This window comes from Alosa sapidissima, chromosome 18 (assembly GCF_018492685.1).
Source record: "Alosa sapidissima isolate fAloSap1 chromosome 18, fAloSap1.pri, whole genome shotgun sequence".
Taxonomy (NCBI): Eukaryota; Metazoa; Chordata; class Actinopteri; order Clupeiformes; family Clupeidae; genus Alosa; species Alosa sapidissima.
In genome coordinates this window covers 27,818,892-27,846,391 of record NC_055974.1, presented here as the reverse complement: position 1 = coordinate 27,846,391, position 27,500 = coordinate 27,818,892, and the positions used below count along the sequence as shown (strand labels likewise).

The 27,500-nt window shown below is 42.9% G+C and overlaps 1 protein-coding gene across 1 annotated transcript in view; it reads left to right on the top strand.

Moving 5' to 3' along the window:
• LOC121690442 (B-cell scaffold protein with ankyrin repeats-like) overlaps nucleotides 1-27,500 on the top strand; it is an 86,454-nt gene that overhangs the window by 42,312 nt on the left and 16,642 nt on the right. Inside the window, exons 8-9 of the mRNA XM_042071006.1 lie at nucleotides 22,174-22,234; nucleotides 23,996-24,226. Of these exons, the coding sequence (XP_041926940.1) occupies nucleotides 22,174-22,234; nucleotides 23,996-24,226 (292 nt within the window). The remainder of the gene's footprint in view (nucleotides 1-22,173; nucleotides 22,235-23,995; nucleotides 24,227-27,500) is intronic.

Below are 27,500 nucleotides of genomic sequence, written 5' to 3'. Positions count from 1 at the left end.
AATAACTGATTAAAAAAATGAGCGCAGATTAATCGATTCCGTATGACCTTTGACCCCGAGCCGTTCTAGTCAGTAAAAATTAGACTGTAAAATGAAGGAGAGAGAAGAAAACGTGCTGCCTGAATCATTGATTGGAACATTTACTTTTAAAAAACGGCCTGATGGTGTTGATAAAAATAAAGTGTTGAAAATAAAGTCCTCTGCAATTTCTGCAGCAAGGAATTTGCATATCAGCGGAGTTCATCAACTCTATAGTCGCACATCAATGCAAAGAAATAAGTGTTGACATTGAGGGGAGTGTTAATTTATTTTCATTGTGTCCCCTAGGTTATATCTGTGGCCTGAAATGCCTTGTATGTGAAAAAAAAAACTTCTTCCCGAAGCACTTTTGAATATTTCCTCAGCATATTAGGTCATATCATAGATTATTATGGCCATTATTTGAACAGTGAAAATAATAATAAAAGAGTTTTTGAACTTTAATGTCACTAATGCTGATTATTAAATGATTCATTTGAATTTAAATATTTAAAATACTTTCACAGCAAAAATTATATATGCGATTAATTTAGATTAATTAATCACAGAGTATGTAATTAATTAGATACATTTTTTGAATCAATTGACAGCCCTAAAAAAACGCTTCCGGCTGCTTTTTGGAACAAGAACGCTGGCAGATTTTTTTTTTCAAACTGGAAAAGCGGTCTGCATAACTTCTTTTGTCAGAAAAAGACGCTTAGTCTGAATGTACCCCATGAATACTTGTTTCCTAATTGGAAAACACATTGGTAATGTTAATGCCTTCATGACTTGTATATAACTTACATTTGTGTCTGCAGTCAGCAGCCATTTTGGTGTGTTAAATATGAATCAGTTTAGGACTTTTCCCATTTTTACATTGTAACACAAGAATAACAAAGTTGTGTTCCATATTGTGGTCTTTGGCAATTTTACCAAAGTATTGTTATCATATATTAGAGTAGATAAATGGACCAAAATAAAACAATTATATAATATAATATATAATTATAAAATAAGTAGGCTATTGTGATATTTGGTGCCACAGTGACACTATCTTGTCCTAAAAAGTACGGCTACACCACGATAGTCAATCTGTTGTCCCACGGTGAGTCATTTTTCCCCTGTTGCACCGACTCTGGATTTCAGGGTTCCCCCACCTCCCAAATCCCACTTTAACCACTGTTCACACTAAAAACGTTGATAAACATAAAACAATATGTGCACAAAATACCAACCTTTCAAGTCTTTCTCTCTTTTCCTTTTATGATGATAGAAAAGACCATTTGGCACCAAGATGAAAGAAGAAAGGGCGAGACATAAAGAGACAGAGGAAACAGAGTGAAAGAAGATAGAGAAGAAGAGAGGGAGAACAAAAGGACACAGTGCAGGCAGGAATGTCACATTGACAAAGAGAGTGAGAGAGAGAGAAAGTGAGGGAGAGAGAGGGAAGAGAGAGAGACGGAAGCATAGCCTGCTTCTGATGGCAGGCTGTGATGCTACAGACAGGGTGTCTGTTTCCTCTGTCCTACTTAATTAAAGCAACAATAATCTGCAATGTGCCTTTTGAGGCATGTTTTAATGAGCAACTACATTTAGCATCATCTTCAATTAATTTTGATGTAACTATGATCATGATCAGGAGAGAAGATATACATCCATGACTAATTGTGATTGCGTTGGAGGACTCCATGTAAACATACGAGCATTTTTCACTTCACCAGCAGTGTTGCCAAAAGATGCCAGGTAGCATGTTAGCAAACTGTTGCCCATGCAAACTAGGCAGGTGGTGGTGTTTGGAAAGTTTGCACATCCGTATTACAACTACAACAACAACAACAGCAACAACAACATAACACATTTGTATTAGGTGGATAGCAAACTAGTAATAGACCAAAACTCCACAGTGCTTCTTTGTTCTTTAAGTGCATGTTGTCAAAGTGCATATTTTTTAAGTACATGATCTTTAAGTGCATGATCTTCAAGTGTATGATCTTCAAGTGTACGTACTACCTTCCCGGCCAATGCAGTGACCCTCTCTTTGGGGCGCTGGTAGTGTAGTGGTTAAGGTTAAGGTACTGGACTAAGTTGTGGGTTCAATTCCCGGCTTCCACTGTTGAGCCCTTGAGCAAGGAACTTAACCCCAAGTTGCTCCGGGGAAAACGTAATCCCTTGTGATATAATTGACATATGTAAGTCGCTTTGGATAAGAAGTGTCTGCTAAATGAGTACATGTAGATGAATCTACAGGTCTATGTTGAAAGAGAGGCTGCAGGAGTACTCTCTGCTGAAGTTGCCTGGCAACATCTGTCATTCTGTGACAGGGCATGTGTGTTCTAGGGCTGTAGACTGGTTCTGAAGGATGAGTTGGGGGGGGGGGGGGGGGTCAGTTAAAAAAGATGCCAGACAATCCTTAACCTAACATATGCACTGATACAAGCACCAGTAGACATGCTACACACATACATACATACTGTGTTGCCCCCTGCAGGTAACCCCCAGAACCTAGTCAACGTCAGCCGTTTCTCAGACGTAACCCCCAGGCCTAGGCAGTTAAGACCTACGATACCCCCTTGAGGTTATTGTAGATAGCAGGGACCTACTGTCGAGTGCAGTCGCACGTCTTCCCTCTGCGGCGCAGATAACCAATTGCTCCTATTTTAAATATCCCCCTTGGAAGTTGATCAGGCTTCCGTGGTGGATTTATTGAGATGTTTATGAAATAAGGAGCGACTACGCCTAGGTCTCGAACAGTTGGCTAACGTGCGAAGATGTTTGACCCTAGAAGTTATCTAGAGACAATTCTTTACATGCATAATTCCCTAGACTTTACAAGGTCAGGCTACTAAAATACTTGTAATGATACATTTCATTCATCGCACTTTATTATTTATTATGAGGTCATTGTACGCAGTTATGGTTCATTTTCCATTCTTTTATTCACATTCAATAATCACCAAGTATTCCTGAGGTCAGGGTGATCTGGTTTAGTAATCCTGCACATTGTTCAACATCTGCTTCAACACATTCATTCACTTCCACGCTTTCAGGTGAACTTAATTCAACAGTAGGTTGCAAGGTCATTGGTTTAACATTACGATTCAATTCCTGGTCAGTTTCTTTCCTAATTTGTCTAATCATATTTTCTAGATCAAAGAGATTACCTTGATAGCTAGCGCTGAATCTAGCCTTTCTGCGTTTTCGCATTGTAAGCAGGGCTCGAAATTAACGATGTCCCGACGTCCCGGGGACCATAAAAAATGCTTCCGGGACACAATAGAATGATGTCTGGGACAACTCTGGGACAGTAAAAAAAATGGCAAAGCAAATTTCAAAATGGGTACTTTTTTTCCTAAACTGTTCACATTCCAATTATTATGGATGTTATTGAGGCCTATTAAAAGGAAAAAGCTTAACGTGATTCCATGTAGGCTACCTAAACAACTTTCAGTGATCACCAAATTTCTCCGTAATGGGCAGCTGGAAAAAGCAGCGTTAGCCAGCTGATCTCTAAAGCGGTTTTGTACACGCAGCCTTACAACACTGTTTACTGGTCTTCGAATCACTGTAGGCTACAATGTCATTTTTGGTACAAATATAGTATAAGATACCCAAACGGGATGGGTGCTTGCGTTTCCTTAGGAATCCGCCGTATTGGTTAAATGAATATTAAGTGACTCATAGGCCGACACAAAAATAGTGTGCGGGCGGTAGGCCTAATGGGTCACTTTCCGATATTCCTAGGCTAACTTACCTAACTAGCAGGCAGGTAAATGGCATTTGTTTTCATGCCATTGTGAACATTTATGACTGATAGTGTAGGCCTAAAACGTCCCACATACTCGACGCACCCGACCAGTAGCGCGACAATGTGACGTCACAGAAGCGCCGTAACCATTTATACTCGCGCGTGGTGGTCGCAACACTAGTTGCAATATTCTCCTGAACAGAGGTGTCGCTGTTGTGAAAAGACTAACATTAACTACTTACACAGCAGAAGAAGCTGCAGTAAGAAACACCAGTAGCTAGCCTCTGTGATGGTACTTCAGACTTTGGTTGCTACTATTCACAACTACCATCATCATTATCATGTAGTTTCCAAGGTGTGTGCACAGGTAGATAGATAGATAGATAGATAGATGGATATATAGATAGGTACTTTAGTCATCCCGAGGGAAATTTTAATAATTTAAACAGTTTAGTTAGCTAGCTAGCTAGCTAGCAGCTGGCTGAGTTTGTGTAATTTCCTGAAGTGGAAAGAGATTTTGTTCAGGCCTTAATAGATATCCTTTGTTTGAAAATAAATCGTTTCTATTCTTTCCTCTTAATTCCATGTGTTGCAACTCTCACTGGTAACTTTGTTAACTTATCCAGCAAACTATTAAAAATTCACGACTGTAACAAAACACTGCAACTCGCTTGCCCTCGAACTAGTCCATCTTCCTGTTTCCGCCTTGTCGCGCTCGTCTGAAAAAAAATGAGTGGTGCGCTACCTCGCGCTACACGGCCAAAACCCTGGCGCGCCAGAGAGATCTACGTCATTTTGACGTCACATTGTCGCGCTACCGGTCGGGTGCGTCAGGTATGTAGAAGCCTTAAGGTTATACTGGTGTTCTAAACGAGATGACAGTCCTCTCTGAGTAAAACGCTGCGTGTTTTCTGTCGGTGACAGACAAAACGTCACCGATATCATGCTGAGCTAAATAGCCTAGGCTACTGCAACTGCGATTTGACAAAACGATAGTGTTGCAAGGTAGCCTGTTAACTATGAAAACAGTTATTTAAGTTAGCATTTGACATTTCGCTTTGGCAGTTCTAAGCTATAGGCTATTCTTGAGAAAAAACGAATACCGGAGAGTAGCCTATCCGACAGCTTCGTGGTAATTTCCCATGCTACTTATTGTTTTCAATGAGATCTGTGACCATGACATCACACTAAACTGACATTGAAATTAAAGACACGTGAAAATAGATTATTGACGGAATGTTTTACAACCCTGTCCGTCAAAACGACGGACAATGAGAACGTCTAGTGCAACCTCAAAAAAGAGCCAAAAGCGCAATCTCTGAAAATGAGTGTTGTGTAAAATAAGCAGATAATGTTAATACAATGGTGTTTAATAAATGAAGTCTTCAGAACTTACGAGTTAATTACGTGACGCAAGTTACTGTTTATTATGTAGAATGGGAAAAAAACAAGAACTTGAATTTGGGACACTAGTGGTTAAGTCCGGGACAGTGGCAAGTACAGACAGCTGCGGGACACTGAGAAAAAAAGTTAATTTCGAGCCCTGATTGTAAGACGTATTGATTTTGTGCTATCGCTCTGGGGTCCATACGGTTGGTGTTCTGGCAACACGTCAATACAGACAAACTAACATTTACAAATATAGACACACATACAGTATACATACACACACACACTTCACAGCCACAGCAAACAGTACTGTTTCCCCATAGGTATCTATTCCTGAGCAACTCTGCTAATTGAGAGTGAATGCAGGTGCATCTTTTCGAACTGAAATCTACATGTATTCATTTAGCAGATTTTTTTTTTTAACCAAAGTGACTTACATATGTCAATCATGTTGCAAAGGCCAATATTACAAAGGTGCAACTTGTGGTTAAGAAATTAGGTTGGAAATTAGTTATAACGCTGGTGGTAGGCAACAGTTATTATGTTTGCATGAAATTATTACATTTTATTATGGTTAAAACAGCTCATTTGTATTATGCAGGTGGTTTATTACATTGGTTAGTTATTATGTTGGTGGATGGCACACCCTATCATTCCTACCTCCTGTGAGTGCATCAAAATAAGAACCAAAGAACACGTAGAAGTTGTGATGGTATATTGTCCTCATAATTCAAACTGTCTCCACAGTGTGGCATGCATCCAGGTGAAATGTCCTTTTAAAGAGCACAAAAGTCAACAACACACACACAGAGTCTAAGAGTGACAGATTGAGGAGGTTGGGGTAGGAGATGACAATGAGGGAAAGGTTTGAGTCTACAGGGGAAAGTCAGTGTGTGAGAAAAGAAGTGAGACAGAGAGAATGAGATGGCATAAAAGGGGAGAACAGAGACGAAAAGATGAAACAAATCCTAATAAAGGAAATGGTTGGAATAAGCCAGAATCTCTCTGTGGTTTTGGTAATGGGATTGTAATAGTCATTACTGTAATTCCAGGCATCTTGAGTACCCTTGTAAGGCTGTGACTCGTTTCACTCCCTAATTGAAAAGCTCTGCAGAAGAGGAAGGGCTGAGGCACTCAGAATCACATTTCCACCGAATTACATTTTGATTAACTCTTCAGTTAAGGTCATATTCAGTGCACAGTTATGATAAATTGTTAATTTCAGATAGAATACCATCTCCTCAGATGTACAATGAAAAGCCTTGGCTAATATTGCTCTGTATGGCAACATTGTGAGAGACTTCAGCTGTTATTGACCTGGGTGGGGGCATTGTGAGAGACTTCAGCTGATATTGCCCTGGATGGGGGCACTTTGTTCTAGCTTTGGCCTGTTCTGCAGCCCCAATGGTTTCATTCACACCCCTTCTTCCTGCAGTCACACACATATGAGTCACACACACGCGCGCGCGCACACACACACACAAGTGCGATATATTATTTAACCAAATCAACAGGCTAATGGTGAGAATGAAAGTTTAATGAAGGCGTTGATGGTGTGTTAATTATGCCCAGCTCCTGTAGTAGAACTGGCCTCTGAGCCTCAGGCATCACAGGGGGAGAAGAAATGATTAGTTGCCCTCTTTCTGATTCACTACTCCCCCGACACTTCCTCTCTTGCTCTTTCTGTCTCACTCTCTCTCCTAGTCTCTCTCTCCAACTTCCTGTGTCACTCTCCCAACTCTCTCTCTCCCTCTGTGTAAAGACAGTAGACCTCACAGTGGACTATATAAGCTCTTTAACCAGCTCATATGTTTCTGGTGGAGCATCAGCTGTATTGTACGGAGCCCAGGAGGTGTAATTGCAAGATATTTTTGTGTATCGAGAGAATGTGCGCACATTTTAGTAAATTGTGGTCTCGTTTCATTATATTGTATGCACAATATAGTATATTTTTTGTGTTTATTTCACTAAATCGTGTGCACGTTTTATTAAATAGTATGCTCACTTTATCTTGTTTATGCCCAACAGGACAACTCTTTATTCAACTTTTACACACGCATAAATCCTTTAGCATTGTAACATGCTCATTCAGTTAGTGCAGCATCCAACCGTGTGCATACACACTAACCGCTATAGCACAACTGACGTTAAACCGTGTAGATACACACTAACCGCTAGGGCTGGGCGATATAAACGGTATAAGCGGTATGCGATAAAAATTTGGCCAACGATAGAGATTTTTGTTATACCGGCATATTGCGATAGGTCATTATGTCATCAAATTGCAACACGCTTGGCCTGCTGGGACCGGCAACAACCACGAGGAGGCCACAGGTGTGGAAAAATGGCTGCGAGCGGTGAAGGTATGGAGGAGGAGGAGCTTGTAAAAAAGAATGGTTCAACGTCCATAATATGGACATGGTTTGGATTTAAAGTGTCGGATAGTGAGCAGAAAACCATAATCTGCAAAATATGCCGGTCAACAGTGACAGCAAAGAGAGGTAACACAAGCAATCTGTTCTACCATCTGAAATTAAAAAACGTTGTCGAATATGAGGAAAGCCAACGAATGCGTAGCACTGTTCCCCAAAAACCAAGTCAGTCCTCGAGTGGGAGAAAAGTTACACACCAGGTTTCAATCGCCCAGGCATTTTCAAAAGGTACACCCTATGATAAAAAAGCCAGCGGTGGATAGACATTACGAATTCTATAGCAACTTTCTTGTGCAAAGACATGGTGCCTTTTCAAACCGTGGAGAGAAGCGTTTTTTTAGGCATGGTCAATACGCTGGATCCAAGGTACTGTTGCGTTTTGTGTCCACTCTGGTGTCTACGGGGCTCCCGTAACACAGTAGAGATCGTTACTCCTGTAGGTGTGGGTGCGCTCGTCTTCGGACTGTGAGGATTTCACAGGGTAAAAGAGGAGGTGTGCGTTTTGTGACTACTCTGGTGTCCAAAGGGATTCCCTTTAACACAGTTGAGATCGCTACTCCTGATGGTGTTCGTCTTCGGACTGTGATAATATCACAGGGTAAAAGAGGAAGTATCTTTCAGTGTATGTGTCTCATGCGAGGGCCCCTTTTCAACGGGTTTAGGATGTACAATAGGGTTGACTTTGTTGATAGGTTTTCTCTATCTGAATCAAATTCTCTAATTTGGGATTTGGGGGCTAAGGAAGGTGGACTACTTCAGAGTCACTTTCTATCTCTTAGTCGCTGTTCCCTATTCCCTTGGTTCGTACTTCAATATGTGGTTAACTTTACTAAAAGAGGAAGAAATTCAGAGCTGTATTTGCAAGAGTTGTTTGTCATCAAAATCTGAGAGAGGTTAGAAACTCACTACGGACGTTCGTCTGGCCGTCCAGATTTGAGAGAAAATCAACTACCCTATAATTTGGGGATTCTTGTCAAAATTAAATTAAAGCTCCTTTTTATGACAATTCTTGTAACATATAAGCACTTCAATTGACCACAACGGATCTATAACCATTTAGGTCCTTTCTCTAAATACACATGTATTTATCAGACAGATTTCCGTATCCTCGCTTGGGTGTGTGATGTGCGTTTAGACCACAACGGGTCCTAGACCTTAGTTTCACAAACAATTTTTCACAACAAATAAATTTGCTAACTTGCTAATAAATTTTATAAATTTGCTAATTTGTTTTTTTGTCTGCCCTGGAGCATAGGACTTTCCGTCCTAAATGCCTGGCTGTTCACTACTCCTGTGTGTGTCAGTGCGTGCGCAGTATATTTTTTGCCCATATACAGTGTCTTAGAAAGTAGCCCTCAAACGGACGCTTACTCACCCGGAGCTTACTTGACTGCCCTCTTCTCTAGTTTAGTGTAGGCTGGCCAGCCCTCTTCTCTAGTCTGGTGTAGGCTGGCCAGCCCTCTTCTCTAGTCTGGTGTAGGCTGGTGGTCTATCAGCCCTCTTCTCTAGTCTAGTGTAGGCTGGTGGTCTATCAGCCCTCTTCTCTAGTCTAGTGTAGGCTGGTGGTCTATCAGCCCTCAGTGTAGGCTGGTGGTCTATCAGCCCTTTTCTCTAGTCTAGTGTAGGCTGGTGGTCTATCAGCCCTCTTCTCTAGTCTACTGTAGGCTGGCCAACCCTCTTCTCTAGTGTGGTGTAGGCTGGTGGTCTATCAGCCCTCTCCAAATTCTTGGTCTCCTGATTTTCACCACGTCTCGGCAGACAATTATCACTCACTCTCCTTCCCCTGGACGTTGTTTGTTCGTGTATAATATCCCCTGTGCCCCTCTGGGGAACCTCAGCTCTTTGATGATTGTAATGAAGATGAAAGCACTGGGAAATAATCTCCTTTTATTTCAAGAGGTGATTTCGGAGGCCTTCACCCGTGGGCTATTTCAAGCATGGCTCTGTTGTGGAGTCGCGTCAAAGATGGTTGATTACAAAGATACTTCCTGAGAGGCCATTTCCTGTCCCTGGAAATGTATGCAAATAGGGTAGCAGTAGTACACGCCCCACACAAGGTGGGGGGGGGGGGGGGTGTTGGGGGGGGCACCCTCCAGTCGGGAGAAAATCAACATTAATGAAGGTGTATACCAAGTTTGTTTTGTACTACGGCTTCTGTCTGGCGTGGAACCGAGGCGTTCAAACGTCAGTCATACGTCAGTGACACGCCCCTGTGCAGGCGGGGACTGAACCAGAGCCCGTCTCTGACTGAACTCCACTTTGCCCTCATAGACATGAACTAGGACGACCCATCTTGCTACGCATTAATTATCTTTGGTCGCATACTCAGTCTTACCTTTGCATGACGCGCTTACTGTTAGAGATGGACGGCTCTCTCCCTCTCACAGTCCAGCGAGATAGCGAGATAATCTCGTCGGCTTCTAATCTCTCGCCTGAGGGAGGACCAGCTAATGCCGTCAAAATGTATGACTGACACACATTCGCACACGCATACACACAGACACACACGACTTTGTTCAGTGCGCTAACACATTGTACGGGTAACCTAAGGCCACAGTGAAGTTGGATTAATGGAAACTTCTGGAATCCGTGACCTCAGTTCCTCTTCTGTCAATCTTTTTCCTTTTGTTTGACATGAGGTATCCATGGTAGGACGCAATCCTACATTCTTCCTCCCACCACATCTCTCTCTTGCTGAGGCTGTGGTTGCCATGGAAGTGACTGACAGCCAATATTATCCTTCTTGTCTTAGAAAATAATTTGATTAACATATAGACTTTTTCGGTAATGCTAGGTAACGCTTAGCTCTAGCTATCTGACAGATCATTAGCGTGTGCCAATGTGTTCCAGAATCTAATTGTATGACAGTGGTAGTAAATATAGTGTATCCTGTTATTATGTTAACATGGTATGAATATCAATTAATTCATACATGGCATCTCTAATTTCTCAGTTCTTGCGATTTACCTTTGACTATGTATCACCATATTATATACAAGCTCCTGGGTTGAAGAGAATTTATACTTCATTTCAGACTCTACTATTTGAGACTCTACTAGTTGAGGAAAATGTATTTGAAGTTCATTTTAAACTCTGCAATCATGCAAGTCTGCTTTCTACCCAAGAGCATTCTATAACTACTATGCTAGTGAATAGAAACTGTATACACTATACAGTATGATTCATCATGTAAAAGCCAATCCAAACTTTTCTCATCTGTTGTTCCTCGTTGGTGGAACACACTGCCAGTTCCTACAAGGGCAGGGACATCCTTTTCCACTTTCAAAAAACTCCTGAAGACCCAGCTCTTTAGAGAACATCTACTCTCATAGCAACACTTACAACAAGTCTTACTGATCCTAGCACTCACCAGCCTTTTAAACTGACAAGTAACTGTTAAAAACAGCACTCACCGACGCACTTACTCTTACTGTACTCTAATGTTTTTTTTAAACTGTCCTAAAATTGTGAGAATTGTTCTAAAACTTACTGTTTACCATGTTGTTAGTCGCTTTGGTTAAAAAGCGTCAGCCAAATGTAATGTAATGTAATGTAATGTAATGTAATATACCTCCATATATACTGGATGTGTTAAGAGAAACAGAAAGGCTTAAAGGGCAACTTGGCAGGATTAGCCATATTTCCCCCTCTGCTGGAGAAGTTGTGCATTATCCTATTTCAAACTGTGGAAAAAGGTAATGATAAAGCACATGGATTTGTTTACAAGCTAGCGAAACGGTTAGCATAAGTTCGGCAGACAATGTGGATGTTACAAGGTCAGAAACACGATTTAAACCGAGTGTCTTGTTTCTCACTTCTTTTACCGGGACGGTAGTCTCAATGTTGCAAGGTTGGTTTTCCGCCTGGGGACGCTAGGAGGAACAGGAAATGTCACCATTTTCACCGGAACAGGTCATTTAACCATACAAATGATTTCTAAACGGGTTTATTAAGTTAAAATAGTTGCCAAGTTCTGCTTTAAGTCAAGTCTACTGTGATGCAATGCTCTGACTGCACCACATGAATCACAGGAATATCTGCTTCTGTGGTGACATACCAACATGCATCACTACACTTCCTCAAGGTCACAGAGAATAATCACTCGGATGAACAGGACGTACGCCGATAATCCACACATTCCACACACTGTCACGGCATTCTCGGACCACGCCAAGGCTGCCAAGACCCAGATGACAATTCTGCTTCAACGCGTACTTCATCAGGAGACCTTGAGGAAGTATGTCACATTGGCAGAAGCCACGGCTGTTGCCATTATTGTGACACGGTCTTCGAAACATCCCTCTACCGTTGTATGGTGCTCATGCCAAAAAAAAAAAAAAACCTTTATCTAAAACCCAAGCCATGCAGCCTTGCACTCTATGCCAGGCTTTCGGCGAAGCAAACCAAAGGAGATATTAGCTGGCTGGCATGTCATTTCTAGAAGGAAGGCAGGGAAAAGACAGTAAAAAGAGAAGCGAACATCACAAGAAAGTGTTATGAACGCACTTGACCAGCTATGAGTAGGATAGGTCTCTGATAAAATCATCTGTAAAAGTGTGACAGGATATTCCGTCACGGCCCATTACGCACAATGGAATGGTACTGAGTCAATGAGGGAGAGAGGGTGTGCGTGTGTGTGTGTGGGGGGGGGGAGAGGGAGAATGTGTGTGGTGTGTGTGTGTGTGGGGGGGGAGTGTGTGTGTGTGGGGGGGGGAGAGGGAGAATGTGTGTGTGTGTGTGTGAAATGACATTAGTTCCAGTTTATTTGATTCTCTATAAACACTCTTGCACAGACTCCGATGGTTTCCTAATGGTCCATCTCCTCTCCCCTTCTGAGATCTGATCTAGCAGCAAACCTGCAGCAAAACCTCTTAGAAAGGAAACTTCCCTGGAACATTTCATTCACTACATGAACAACGGTCCAGAGAATTCTCATCATCGTCATCGCTTCTTACGTAGTCAACACCCTCCCTCTCCCCATCGCTATACTGAGACCTGGGGTCTGGCCTGTACTGTGACCTGGGGTCTGGCCTGTACTGTGACCTGGGGTCTGGCCTGTACTGTGACCTGGGGTCTGGCCTGTGTTTTTCAAAGTGTGGTCCGGGGACCACTGGTGGTCCGCAAGCTATCCCAAGTGGTCCGCAAGCAGACGTGGTAAAATATAATATGGATGAGTTGTTTGCAATATTGAACCAACTTGTATGTAAATCCAAATAGTTCTGCAACACTGCCTGTGTAAACTACGCCAGTTTAAATCATATGAGAGTTCTGACACAATAAGCAAGGTGGTTCACTGAGTAGGCCTATTGTGTAATATACTGTTGAAGTAAGTTTTTTCAGCTAGGTGGTCCGTGATTTTTTTTTAATTGGTTAAGTGGTCCTTGGTCTGAAAAAGTGTGGCCTGTAGTGACCAGGGGTGTGGCCTGAATAGTTACCAGGGGTGTGGCCTGAATAGTGACCAGGGGTGTGGCCTGTAGTGACCAGAGGTGTGGCCTGTAGAGTGACCAGGGGTTTGGCCTGTAGTGACCAGGGGTGTGGCCTGTAGAGTGACCAGGGGTTTGGCCTGTACTGTGAATGGTGAATCATACTGTTTATTGTTGCAGGCAGCTCACTGCGCCGGGATTAGTGTGTGCTTCACCTCACTGTGGGCCAGATGTATGTACATTTGCGAACGTAGCGCTATCAGAGTCATGGACAAATTTCCGTCGTATTTATCAATAGTTCAATCCTTAGTGTAAACTGCACCTTTTTCTGCCTTTCTCCGCCCATAAACGCAATTTACGAACGCCCACAACTTAATGACAGCGCCTACATACAAGCGCAGTTGAATGAAGTTAACTGATGACAACATTAAGAAGAATCAAACGTTTAGCGATCATAATAATACCATACATGTAAGGGATAATGTATAAAACGCCGGTCATTATGGGGAAAATAAGTCCCGACAGGGCGAACCGGACCCCGACGCGCCAGCGGAGGGGTCTTGTTTCGCCCTGAAGGGACTTATTTTCCCATAATGACCGGCGTTCTATACATTATCCTGCTTATTATACGGCTACCTGCCAAAACGAAAAAATTAACTCCACGATATGTCTCTTTACACTTATTTGTTACCGTTTCGTCGTGGCTTTTGCTGAGAAACAAATAGTTCGCAACACACGCTGAACTTGAATCAAACATTCTTTAGAATTCAGCTGATCAACCGTCTTTCACTTTTGAATGAAGTTCCAATGCAAGAAGTGACCGGAATACTTGCGGAGTGATATGATCAGCAGCACAAAACCCGTTGCCATTGACAGCGGTAATTATATGTTTGCAGCGGTAATTACATGAATTTTTTTTACTGTAGAACGTTGGGAAATCCCATTCAAGTCAATGGAGCGTTCTACTAGCATTGTGAAGAGCCGTATAATAAGATAAGATGTCAACAAGCAGGGAGATAATGAAGATCAGTAGTTCTACTCAAACTACTTGCACATAGGCTATGGAAGATTAGTCAAATCTAACAAGTAGGAAAGTTTAAGTGAATGATGTGAAAGTGAAAGTAAGACATTCGAAAGGCCAATGAAAGTTAATGTTGCTTTTGATAGTACAAAGACTTACAAAACTGGTGCTCTAAATAGCGATTCTGTTGTCTTTGAAAGGTTCTCTTATTGACTCATTGAACTGCAATTTGGATTAACACCTGCTTGTACAAGGCGGAAGTATTTAGGCGCAGAATAGACGTGCGCTTTCAGGAGCAGTCTTTGTACATACCGCGGAATACATAATTAGGCGCTCTTTACTCTTCCCCTCCCATCTTTTTATGCTAAACTCCCACTTTCCCCTGGACTTTCCCCTGTTTGTACATACCTCGCAATGATTTTACACGCACGTTGCAAAACAAATATGCCTGAAGTGGGCGCAAACGTGTTATATACTGTATGTACTGTTATAAACGTGCAAACTACTATATACTGTAGTTCATACAGTTTCTATTCACTTGCATAGTAGAAATAGATGCATAACGATAAAAAGTAGATGCTCTTGGGTAGAAAGCAGGCTTGCATGATAGCAGAGTTTAAACAGTGACCCGGGTTCTGGCATGTACAATGCAAGACACAGTAGCAGAGCTGTTTTGACCAGGACCCCTCCCCAACCTCGACACCGACACCACGGTAGCACAGAGTAGGAGATGTCGACGGAGGAGCTGGAGTTCCGTCTGCTCCATAGACACGTTAGAATGACCTCAACCAGCAAAGCGGTCACGTTCATTGCCCCAGCTAGCATGTTGGGGACGGGGTTGATATCTTATGATGTGGGTCGAGGTCATTAGGGTTGATATCCTATGATGTGGGTCGAGGTCATTAGGGTTGATATCCTATGATGTGGGTCTAGGTCGTTATCAGATGTCTACACAGAAGCTGGGGTTTCATCAGTTCTTTAATCACATTTTTCTACCTTCCTCTTCCTGCCGTTGCTCAGGCAACCTCCCATAAACAGGAGTCCTGAAGAGTGTGATTTCTCTCCTGTCAGGAGTAGGAAAAAGAGAGTGTGAAAGAGAATGATATCATACTGTATTCTGAGGTGTGTGTGTGCGTGTGTGTGTGTGTGTGTGTGCGTGCGTGTAAGCAGGTATATTAAAAACACATGGGCTGCTGGCAGTGTTGGGAACGTTACTTAAAAAAAGTAATTAGTTATAGTTACTCACTACTTGTTCCAAAAAGTAACTGAGTTAGTAACTGAATTACTCTATGATAAGAGTAACTTGTTACCAGGGAAAGTAATTATTTGCGTTACTGTTACAAAAAAAAAGTTGCTATGTATCAAAGAATTTGGATTTTTTGAGCAGTTTTGAGCAGCCAGTTGAAATGAGTAGAACAGACAGGTGTTTGTAGGCTACATAACTTTCGATATTTATTAGATAGATAGACAGATAGATAGATAGATAGATACTTAATTGATCCCCAAGGGGAAATTCAAGATATTGCACATCGACAGACCTACGGTTGACTTCAGCCTGTGTCATATGTTTTTGTTGTAAGGTAGAAAGATCTAGCTTTTGCTGCTTGGAGGACTTTGCTCGGAGTCCTTCTTTGCTAGTGGATGGCGAGCTAATCATCTGTGGTGGAGGTATCGGTGTTTTTGGCCACTAGATGCGTGTGTGAGTCTGAGATGCTTCATTAAATTAGAGTTGCTTACAACGGATGTCGACAAAGTCTTCGCTCCTGGACATAATGTACACATTACATGCACGTTCTTGCCTTGATGAATTTGAAGTAGTGCTTATATCTCCACCTTGAAAATGCCAACTTTTCGGATTGCTCCTGACCTCTGCTGTTTCGTTGAATCTCTATTTAAGCTGTTGCGTGTGTGTGTGTGGCACGTGTGCTGGCAAGTGTGTAAAAACACTGGCTCTGATTGGCTATCATGAAACATGACTCTGCCTTAGCCAATCATAATCTCTTACGTCGTTATTAACCCACCTCCTCACTAGCTGTGAGCCAGGGGGCGTTCGGATTAGGCCTACAGTTTATTCAATCAATGCATAGTAACGCACCGCATTTAACGTCCAGTAACGTTAACGGCGTTGTAATGACGGGAAAAGTAATTAGTTAGATTACCCCGTTAGTGAAAAAATAACGTCGTTACCTAACGCCGTTCTTTTAAACGGCGTTATTCCAAACACTGGCTGCTGGTAAGGTGGGTGGGGAAAGTAATTCTCAAGGAAGATAAATAATGAAATGGGCCTTTAAATGATAATGGAGAATGAGACAATCTTAGTAACTGCTATGTAATATTATCTAGTAACTATTTATAACATAACTATGGCAATCTTAGTAACTGCTATGTAATATTATCTAATAACTATTTATGACATACAGTAACTATGACTTCCTCCCACCATTCACCTGTCATTTGAATATGTCCTGAGATCAGAAAAGGGCTAATTAAATACATTTACTATTTATGACATAACTATGACTTCGTGATTAAATACATATAGTGTTAAGACATAACTATGACTTTGTGATTAAATACATGTAGTGTTTATGACATAACTATGACTTCCTGATTAAATAGATGTAGTGTTTATGACATAACCAAGACAAGGGTCTATGAATTGTTAATCCGGCCCTGCCCCCAACGACCGCAACTTTCCACCTCTGCGACAGCTGAAAAGAAGTCTAGAGGACTCCTAACTCACTAAGACCTACTTACTGTAGGCTGCGCAAACCACAGGCCTTTTTTTGGGCAAGCCTGCGCCTTGACCAATGGCTATTGCATCTGTCTATTGAAAGTGAGAATGTGGCATGTGATCTACTGTGTAGGCTTCATAAAATAAAATAAACAGATTGCTAATGGCCTACAAGCTGATCTGGGGTGCGTTTCCCGTACAACTACGGAGGTTAGCTTTTTACTAACAGGATGCATCGTTCAACTAACCAACATGTAAGTTACGACTGTTTTCCAAAACTGTCGTACTTACATAGTACTGTAAGTTTGGACCATGATAGTTTCCAAACTTCAGTAGTCTGGACTAAGGTGGTTAATGACGTTTAGTAGCACGTGAACGGGCACCTGCACATACTTCTGTGGCGTATTGCGTTAAGGCCGGCAGATCACAGCCGCCGTTGCACAGCAGTTACCAGTCCCCTGTCCAAGAGTTCGAATCTGGGTTAAGATTTTGACAACAATATTGACATCATTGTTTACCTAAGTTTATCTTTTGTGCAGATCATATTATCAAAATCAGAATCAGCCTTCTTGGATTGATTTGCATAAACTAACAAGGACCCCCCCCCCCCCCCCCCCCCCCATGAAAATCAAAGGCTACATATTCTCAGCTGACTCGTCAAAAAGTGCGCACCACCTTATTATTATCTGCAGGTGTGTGACTTTTACTTACGTGCACATGGCTGCAAATTGACTTTTAATTCATAGCGGGGAAAATAAGTATTGAACACGTCAACATTTTTTTCAGTAAGTATACTTCCAATGAGGCTATTTGCATGACATTTTCACCAGACATTGGTATTAACTTAGGTAATCCACACATATAAAAAAATCCAAACATTAATGTTCATAAGTAGAGTTATGAGTAAAAAAGTGGAATGGCACAGGGAAAAAGTATTGAACACGCTAAGAAAAAGCAGTACACAAAGGCAAGGAATGGCAAGGAACGAGCTGGAATCTATACATAGTTAGAGAGTAATTATCCCTCCTATCTGTGCAAATTAATGTAAGCTGGGTTAGTACATATTGATGAGCTATAAAAAGGTTTTTCATTACCAAGTTGTCACACAAGAAACATTTCATGATGAGCAAAGAGCTCTTCCAAGACCTTTGCAACATTATTTTTGCAAAAAATATCAATGGAACTGGTTACAGATGCATTTCAAAACTTCAGAATCATCCAGTAAGCAGTATTGGAGCCATTATCTGCAAGTGGAAGGAACATCACTGCATCATCAATTGGCCATGCACAGGATCTCCTCACAAGATTTCTGACCAGGAAGTCAGTAGGATGCCATGGCCTCTATGCACGCTCACCCCACATTACATTACTCTATTACTGAAGAAAAATATGTCGAAGCTCATTGAAAGTTTGCTACACAACATTTGGACAAGCCTATGAAATACTGAGAGAATGTATTCTGGTCTGGCGAGAGGAACATTTAACTTTTTGGATGTCATACTACACACCATGGCACTGTGCATCACCCTAAAAATACCATACCAACAGTGAAGTTTGGAGGTGGAGGCATCACAGTGTGGGGCTGTTTTTCATCTCATGGTACTGGCAGACTTCATACAGTTGAAGAAATGATGAATGGAGCCATTTTTCTGGGAGAATCTTGCCATCCACCAGGACAATGAGGATGAGACATGGCTAGACCTTCCAGCAGGACAATGATCCAAAGCATTCAGCAAAGGAAACTCTCAATTGGTTTCAGAGAAAGGAAATCAACGCCCTGACTTAAATCCAATTGAACAGTTTTGGAAGTTACCTAAAGATCAGGATTTACAAGAGGGACCCCTGGAATCTTCAATATTAAAAGACTATCTGTTTAAAAGAATGGGCCAAAATCACACCTGAATACTGCGACTGATTAGTTTTGTCATAGAAGAAATGCCTTGAAGCTCTCATTACAAATAAAGGGTTTTCCACAAAGTATTTAAGACATTTCAGTAGGCGTGTTCAATACTTTTTTCCTGTGGCATTCCACTTTTTTACTCATAACTCTACTTAGGGACATTAATGTTTGGATTTTTTAATATGTGTGGATTACCTAAGTTAATACTAATGTCTGTAGAAAATGTCATGCGAATAGCCTCACTGGAAGTATACTTACTGAAAAAAATGTTGACGTGTTCAATACTTATTTTCCCCGCTGTATGTATTTTCTGCCTTGGGCATTTTAAAATATAGATGTATGGTGGTTAGAAGTGTAAATATCAATTAGAAAATTGATATTTACACTAACGTAGTGTAACGATGCATTGGACTATGTAAGTTCCAAATATGAATGTAATTCTGCAGCATAAAGCAGATGTATTTGTTTATTGTACAGATAAAATAAAAATGACATGTCAAGCAGTCAATTGACTACATTGCAGTCAAGAAGATGGGCAAATTAATTTACGAAACCAAAACGTGGGTCATAGTTGTCTAAGCCTCTATAGCGTAGCCTGTTAAAAACGTTGCAGAAGCCTACCCAAGGCTACAGATTAATTCTGAAGAGTTATTTCTCTACTGGCTCAATTATCACACCACTGTTTTGATTTGTGTAGTTGCGTTAACCCAACACTGACAATAATGTAGACAGCAAATTTCGATTTCGATTTCCGTTACTACCGTGTAGTCAAGCCTTAAGCCATACCCAAGTAGCCTAAATCGAGGTAAATCGAGCTTGTTCAGAAGGGGCGGCAGGCAGAGCGATGTACAGTGACAGAGCGACGCACAGTGGCTGAAAGTGGTACTAAAGCTTCACGCAGCTTCACGCCTCGTAATGCGCGACTGAAGTGGCCATTTGAAAGCGATGCCCACTGTATATTTATGTAATCGAGTAATGAGTCGACTATATTTATGTAATCGAGTAATGAGTCGACTATATTTATGTTGGTTCTCTCATTTTTGCTTCTCCCTCTGCTGCTTTGATACCTACTCTTCATCGCATATCTCATCTTCCCCCATCTTGTCAATTATTCATGGAAATATGAGACTACTTGTTGCAGCCCTCCCATGCATTGCTGTCCAACATCAAAGTGACGCTTCCAAATCCGCCCCAACAGCGTTGTGTGTAATTGTTGAGGTTTGTCTCTCCGTCATCGTCGCCTTTGTGCACTAATGAATATATTCATGCGTTAACACTGAAAGTCTGATGCATATTATCAATATTGAGAAGGGAAAGGTGCACTATTAATGTTGCTGAATGGCAGTTGTTGCTAAGAGACCATCTTAGTACTCTTTGCCTTTTGTCATGTGGTATACATGTTTTAACGTTTGCTGCAATCTCTCTCTCCCTCCATCTCTCTGCCTCTTCCTCTCCCTCTCCCTCTCTCTCCATCTCTCTCTCTCTTTGTTTCAGTAACAGTTTGATTGCAGTGATGGTGTTTATAATATACCTCTCAATGCTGAATCTGAAGTGTACATCTATTTAAATTCAAATGAGCTTTCCTGGCACGACAGGCACATCTTCCCCTTGTGTTGGCCCTGAGAAGATGTTGTTTTGCTGGCTGATGCACTGGCTGTATAGAGAGGATAGAAAGTACTTTCATATTCATACAATACAAACGTATTCACTGCATACAAGACTAGGGAAAGAAAGAAAGAGAGAAATAATATTGGGAGGCAGCATAAAAGAGAGAGAAATAATATTGAAAGAAAGAATACTGAAATACAGAAAGAAACACAGAAAGAATGAAATGTGCCTGTACCCTCAGTTACTCAAGGCTAAGAGTATGACTGCACTTCAAGGATGCGCTTTTGAAAAAAAAAAAAAGAAGCATCCCATTTGAAACATCCCTCTGTTAGCCATTGCCAAGGCGACCATGAGAACAGGAGACCCGTGTGCTGTCCAAACGCAGCCTGGTGAGTCACCCAGCTAAATGATACATTTCAGTGGGGAACGACTGACAATCAGTGATCAGAAAATTAAGCCAGTCATCCACCAGGTCCCAGTCGTGTGATTAGTGGTCACTGTTGGTTCACTCATCTCCTCTCCCGCCCCAATGCTTTGGCAAGCACACACACACACACACCCTTCGGTTACAAGCCTGAAGCCCGAAGCGCTAACCAGTAGAAATGCACATGCACACACACACACAAGCACATGCACACACACACACACACACACACACACACACAGGCATATGCATATACACATGTACAGACACAGATATACACACACAAACACGCTTGCCACACAACAGCAGCTTTCACAGTTTCCAACTGGCATAGTTAGGAAAAATCGCTACAGGACAACTGGACACTGGGCATGCCCAGGCTAGACGCACACTGCCATTGGCCATGCACCAAATAGTATAGAAGTAACAAGAGGCGACACTCAATAGAACGTTCCATAGCAACAAATGTGCCCATGACTGAGCTTCCGCCATCTTGGACCGAACGCAACACGTTAGGGGCAGCCGTGGCCTACTGGTTTGGGCTTCAGGCTTGTAAACGTAGGGTTGGCGTTTCGATCCCCGACCAGTAGGAAAAATGTGGGCGGGGGAAGTGGTTGGACACTGCTCTCCCATGCCCACATCCAGGGCTGAAGTGCCTTTGAGCAAGGCACCTGACCCCTCACTGCTCCCCGAGCGCCGCTGCAGCAGGCACCCAACTCCTCACTGCTCCCCGAGCGCCGCTGCAGCAAGCAGCTCCCTGCTCTGGGTTAGTGTGTGCGTCACCTCACTGTGGAGCCAGAGTGCACATAGTAGTTGACTGGTACTTTAAGCAAAGCGGCACACACACTCACACACTCACACACTCACAACGGCGGATTCGGGAATTGAACCCGGGCCGACGAATCGTCAGGTGGTGATGATCCACATAGTAAACAACAGAGTCTGTGCAGAAAGTGCTTTTTTGGGGCTAGTGTGTGTGCATAGTAAACAGTAAGTTCGGTGTCCAGAAATGACCATATTTGCTTAAGTTTCTGTCATTGTTAGCCTCAGTGGCTTCACTTAACTGAGCGAATGCTGAATGTGGTTTTTGTACAGTTACTGTATTTGTCCAGCCCAGAAAGAGCTTTTTGGCATTACCACGGCAACACCACGCCCGCATGGTAAACAGAGTCTGTACAGACAGAATTTTTTTGGAGCCAGAGCGGATATAGTAAGTTGACTGCTACTTAGCAGACAGTTTTATCTAAAGCAACTCGGCCTCGCAATAGCAGATTCCAGTATTGAATTGAATAGTACTTGGCATTATGACACCAACTAACAGGAAGCATTTGAAATGGACATTCACATTTGAAGTGGACTTTCACATGTGAAATACAAATTTGGTGTTGAATTGAGGTGTGAAGTTTTGCAGATCGACCTTTGTGTGTGTGTGTGTGTGTGTGTGTGTGTGTGTGTGTGTGTGTGTGTGTGTTACAGAATGTCCAGAGCGGAGAGGAAGGTGAAGACTCCAGTGTGTATGAGATGATGAGCACTGCGGGTGAGTTGTCTGTGTTTGCATGTATTTTACAATGTACTGTATGTATGTGTGTGTGTGAGAGAGAACTTATCGGTATGTACACAGTATGCCAGAATGTCTGTGTGTGTGTGTGTGTGTGTGTTTGCACTCTGTAGGTTTCTATGCCCCCTGTACTTTAAGTACTTTGCAGCACATACAGGGCCAAACTTATTGCCTGAAGGGTGGAGAGTTCAGAACAAAAGAGTCTGTCTGTCTTAGAGAGTCTCCCAGGTACAGCAGCCCTGAGTACACACATGTTCACCACAGCCCTGAGTACACACATGTTCACCACAGCCCTGAGTACACACATGTTCACCACAGCCCTGAGTACACACATGTTCACCACAGCCCTGAGTACACACATGTTCACCACAGCCCTGAGTACACACATGTTCATCACAGCCCTGAGTACACACATGTTCATCACAGCCCTGAGTACACACATGTTCATCACAGCACCAGGGCCCTGCAGGGCTACAAACAGTCTCCTGTGGTCCAGGGCCATACAGGGTTTATAACACGTTACTGTATAATGCAGTGGTCATTTTTGACCGGGAGCACAACTAGTAAACATGAAATAAAAACAGCTGGATGGTTAAACTAATCAAAACATTTCAATTTCAATTCAATTTATTGTGCTTATAGAGCGCCAAAACATTATACATGTATCATGGCGCTTTACAGAATGTAGGCAATCAGAGAAAAAGAAAAGAGGGAGAAAAGAAAGAAAGAAAGAAAGAAAGAAAGAGGCCCATGGGTAACAGGGGCGATGAAAAACTTCCTAGAATTGGAGATACATATAGGAAGAAACCTCGAGCAGAGAAGTGCAAAGCACTTCTTGCCTTACGAGGACCTACATATCCAAGGTTACTACTGTAACCATGGTGACCTGAATTAATTGGATCAATCCAACGAGGCAGGAAGGATTCCGAGTTCATCTTTTCAGTGCAGTTCAGTGTACTGCAGCCTTTTATCTGCTACATAAGAGGACAAATAGCAAAGCACTCACTGAGCCTCCTCAAGGGGGCCACTGAAAACCTGCTTCCTTCAATCAATCAGTCTCAAGGGCTTGCAGGAAATGGTTACGGGATTGGGAAAGCCCTGGTTTGACCATGACATTTAACTTTTTTCTGTTGGTTTCAGAGTGCCGTAGTTACAGGCATATACATGTTTTGTGGTTTTTGAAGGAGCTTGTGCTCCACTTTTTTGAAGGAGCTTGTGCTCCACTCCACAGGCATTTGTGGTCCACACCAGAGTTAGAATAGATAGATAGATAGATAGATAGATAGATAGATAGATAGATAGATAGATACTTTATTGATCCCCCAGGATAGATAGATAGATAGATAGATAGATAGATAGACAGATAGGTAGATACTTTATCGATCCACCAGGATAAATAGATAGATAGAAAAATACTTTATTGATCCCCCAGGATAGATAGATAGATGTTTAAACTTCAGATGTTTATTTTAATGTGCCATCAAAACATAAGGGACTAACGTTTCGACGTTCTGCCACGTCAGAGTCTAGTATGAAGGGTACGAGTCCTCTTATCTAACTCAGGGGTAGATGGTAAAGAAGCTCATTTTCCCAAAGGTTGGCATGGTCATGTAATACACATTGTGGGAGTAGGTTACAAAGTTCACTTAAAAGTAACCAGTAAGTAACCAGTGAGTAACAAACTGTGAGTAACCAGTGACAAGTTTAAGTGTCTAGCTGTCCCCTGATTGGTCCTTTCAGGCAAACCCAAGTCCAGCCCCCCCGATGACGCCCATCAGGCTGGCAAGGATGAGGACCAGGAGGAGGAGGAAGAAGAGGACCCGTACGCACCGCTCGGGGTGAACAACGAAGAATACGACACCATCCTCAGCCCCAGCAACTCTGTGGTGATCGCCAACCGACCCCCGGCACCCACACCTCGCCCCGAAACCATCCCCACCAAAGAGGACCGCACCCCCTACATAGCACAAGGTAATCCCTACACCTGACCCCTACATAGCACAAGGTAATCCCTACACCTGACCTGACCCCCTACATAGCACAAGGTAATCCCTACACCTGACCTGACCCCCTACATAGCACAAGGTAATCCTTACACCTGACCCCTACATAGCACAAGGTAATCCCTACACCTGACCCCTACATAGCACAAGGTAATCCCTACACCTGACCTGACCCCCTACATAGCACAAGGTAATCCTTACACCTGACCCCTACATAGCACAAGGTAATCCCTACACCTGACCCCTACATAGCACAAGGTAATCCCTACACCTGACCTGACCCCCTAAATAGCACAAGGTAATCCCTACACCTGACCTGACCCCCTAAATAGCACAAGGTAATCCCTACACCTGACCCCTACATAGCACAAGGTAATCTCTACACCTGACCTGACCCCCTACATAGCACAAGGTAATCCCTACACCTGACCCCTACATAGCACAAGGTAATCCCTACACCTGACCTGTACATAGCGCAAGGTAATCCCTACACCTGACCTGACCCCCTAAATAGCACAAGGTAATCCTTACACCTGACCCCTACATAGCACAAGGTAATCCCTACACCTGACCTGACCCCCTACATAGCACAAGGTAATCCCTACACCTGACCCCTACGTAGCACAAGGTAATCCCTACACCTCACCCGTACATAGCAAAGGTGTGATAGCCAAGTCCTGTGATGGGGCCGGTGAGTGCTGAAGTGTGTGTGTGTGTGTGTGTGTGTGTGTGTGTTCGTGTGTGTTCGTGTGTGTGTTCATGTGTGTGTGTGTGTGTGTGTGTGTGTGTGTGTGTGAGTGCTGAAGTGTGTGTGTGTGTGTGTGTATGTGTGTGTGTGTGTGCTGAAGTGTGTGTGTGTGTGTATGTGTGTGTGTGTTTGTGTTAGTGCTGAAGGCTGAGCACATCCAAGTGCTATGATAGGGCCGGTGAGTGCTGAAGGGTTTGTGTGTGTGTGTGTGTGTGTGTGTGTGTGTTAGATCCAAATTTGCCCTGTTCATCATCGGGGCGCCGGCTCCTTTTTAAATGTTCAATTTCTGCGGCGTAAATAATTCAGCGTTATAGAGGTGCCAGCTGACTTGTATTGTTCTGGCTTTATAAATCATGTAAGCTGCCGCCACCACGTCCTTTGTGGAGTGCCACGGCATACCCGCAGCGCTCCTGTTGGCCTCCGGGGGCAGCGCCACTGGGCTGTGCCTGCTGCCGCTTGGTTTGCACACACAGAGAGAAACAAACACACACACACACACACACACACACACACACACATACACGCACACTCACACACACACACCCCACACGCACGCACGCACACACACACACACACACACCACATGTACACGCACACACACACACATCAGTGAGGAGAACCGTCCTCCTCGTGAACCGCCGCACACTTACTGCGGCCAACACACCCTAAAGCATCATGGGTAGCTGGCACAGTGGAAAAAGACCAAATGCAGAGAGCAAAGTGATGATTTATGGTTGTCTCTTGTTGTTGTTGTTGTTGTTGTTGTTGTTATTGTGTGTGTGTGTGTGTGTGTGTGTGTGTGTGTGTGTGTGTGTGCATGTGTGTGTGTGTGTGTGTCATGCATTATTGTGTTTGCATTATAGCCTGTGTGTGTTATGTACAGTGTGTATGCATTTGTTGTGCTTGTGTGACAAACAGTGTGAGTGTGAGTGTGTGTGTCGTTGTGTCGTTCTGTGTGTTGAGCTTGCTACATTCCCATTGTGCTGTGCTGTATTTTACTGTGACTTGCTTTGTGTGAATTGTTTTTCTGTGTGTGTGTGTGTGTGTGTGTGTTACTGTGTCACTTGCTTTGTGTGAATTGTTTTCTGTGTGTGTGTGTGTGTCTGTGTATGTGTGTGTGTGTGTGTGTGTGTGTTACTGTGTCACTTGCTTTGTATGAATTGTTTTCTGTTCAGTCCTGTGTCCATATTTGGAACATGCCTAGTTATGATGTGTGTGTGTGTGTGTGTGTGTGTGTGTGTGTGTGTGTGTGTGTGTGTGTGTGTGTGTGTGTGTGTGTGTGTTTGGAACATGCCTAGTTATAATTTCTCATGAAAGCTCCAACTAGCTATGTGGCGCGTGGTGATGACCATACCTGTCAACACTCCCGTTTTTCCCGGGTTTCTCCCGTATTTCAAGGTCATCTCCCAGCACCCTCCCGTTTTGTTATTTCTCCCGGAAAACTCCCGTAATTTGCATGGCCATCAAACTTCATTTTAAAATCATTGATCCATTCACGTCGCCAGATTGTGTATGAAATACACCCTACACATACACGATCACTTAGTTTCAATTTCAACCGTTTTGTCATAGGCTAAAACCTGGCAACCCAAAACCCAAATAAGGAAGCTGGTGCCAACTGCGCAGCTTGAGTCTCGTCGTAAGCAAGCGGACTAGTTCAATGGCCTACTTCAGAACTAGCTGTTGTGAAATTGTTGGGAATTGAATTGATTAACACATCACATAAACTGTTACTGAGTGTTGTTGATACACTGAACTTGTGCCCTCGGAACCAAATCTGACAGCAAGCAGCTTTGGAGTTTTGGAAGTAGGCTGCAGGCAGGCAGCTGGTGGATACATAACTGGCATGCGTAAGGTACTGTAACGGTAAGGTAAAAGCAACGACCGAAATGCAGTGTTGAAACACGTGTATGAAACGTATTAAATATGCAAACACAGATCCGGTATAAACACTGACCCCCCCGAAAAAAAATCTCCCGTTTTTGGAAAGCTAAATGTTGACAGGTATGGTGATGACCTCACATAGACACGGCTATTTAAGAGGGTTTGATAAGGACACATCCCACGTAATGAGCTGCTCTACCAGGGTGTGAACAGTCACACTGTGAGTGTGTGTGTGTGTGTGTGTGTGTGTGTGTGTGTGTGTGTGTGTGTGTGTGTGTGTGTGTGTGTGTGTGTGTGTGTGTGTGTGTCAGGCTTGTGCAAAATTCCAGAACTGAATTGAAACTGGCTCTTAAATTCCAATTTAATTCTTGAATTTAACTTGAATTTCAATTGAGGTAGCAAACAGGAAGCAGAATTGCAATTTGTATTGTGCACAACCCTAGTGTGTGTGTGTGTGTGTGTGTGTGTATGCGCTCTACCAGGATGTGAACAGTCAGCATGTCCACCACACCAACGAATGAGCTCTACTTTCATGAGCAGAGGGACAAGAAAATAAATGCAAAGATACACACATACACACACACACACACACACTCACACACACACACAC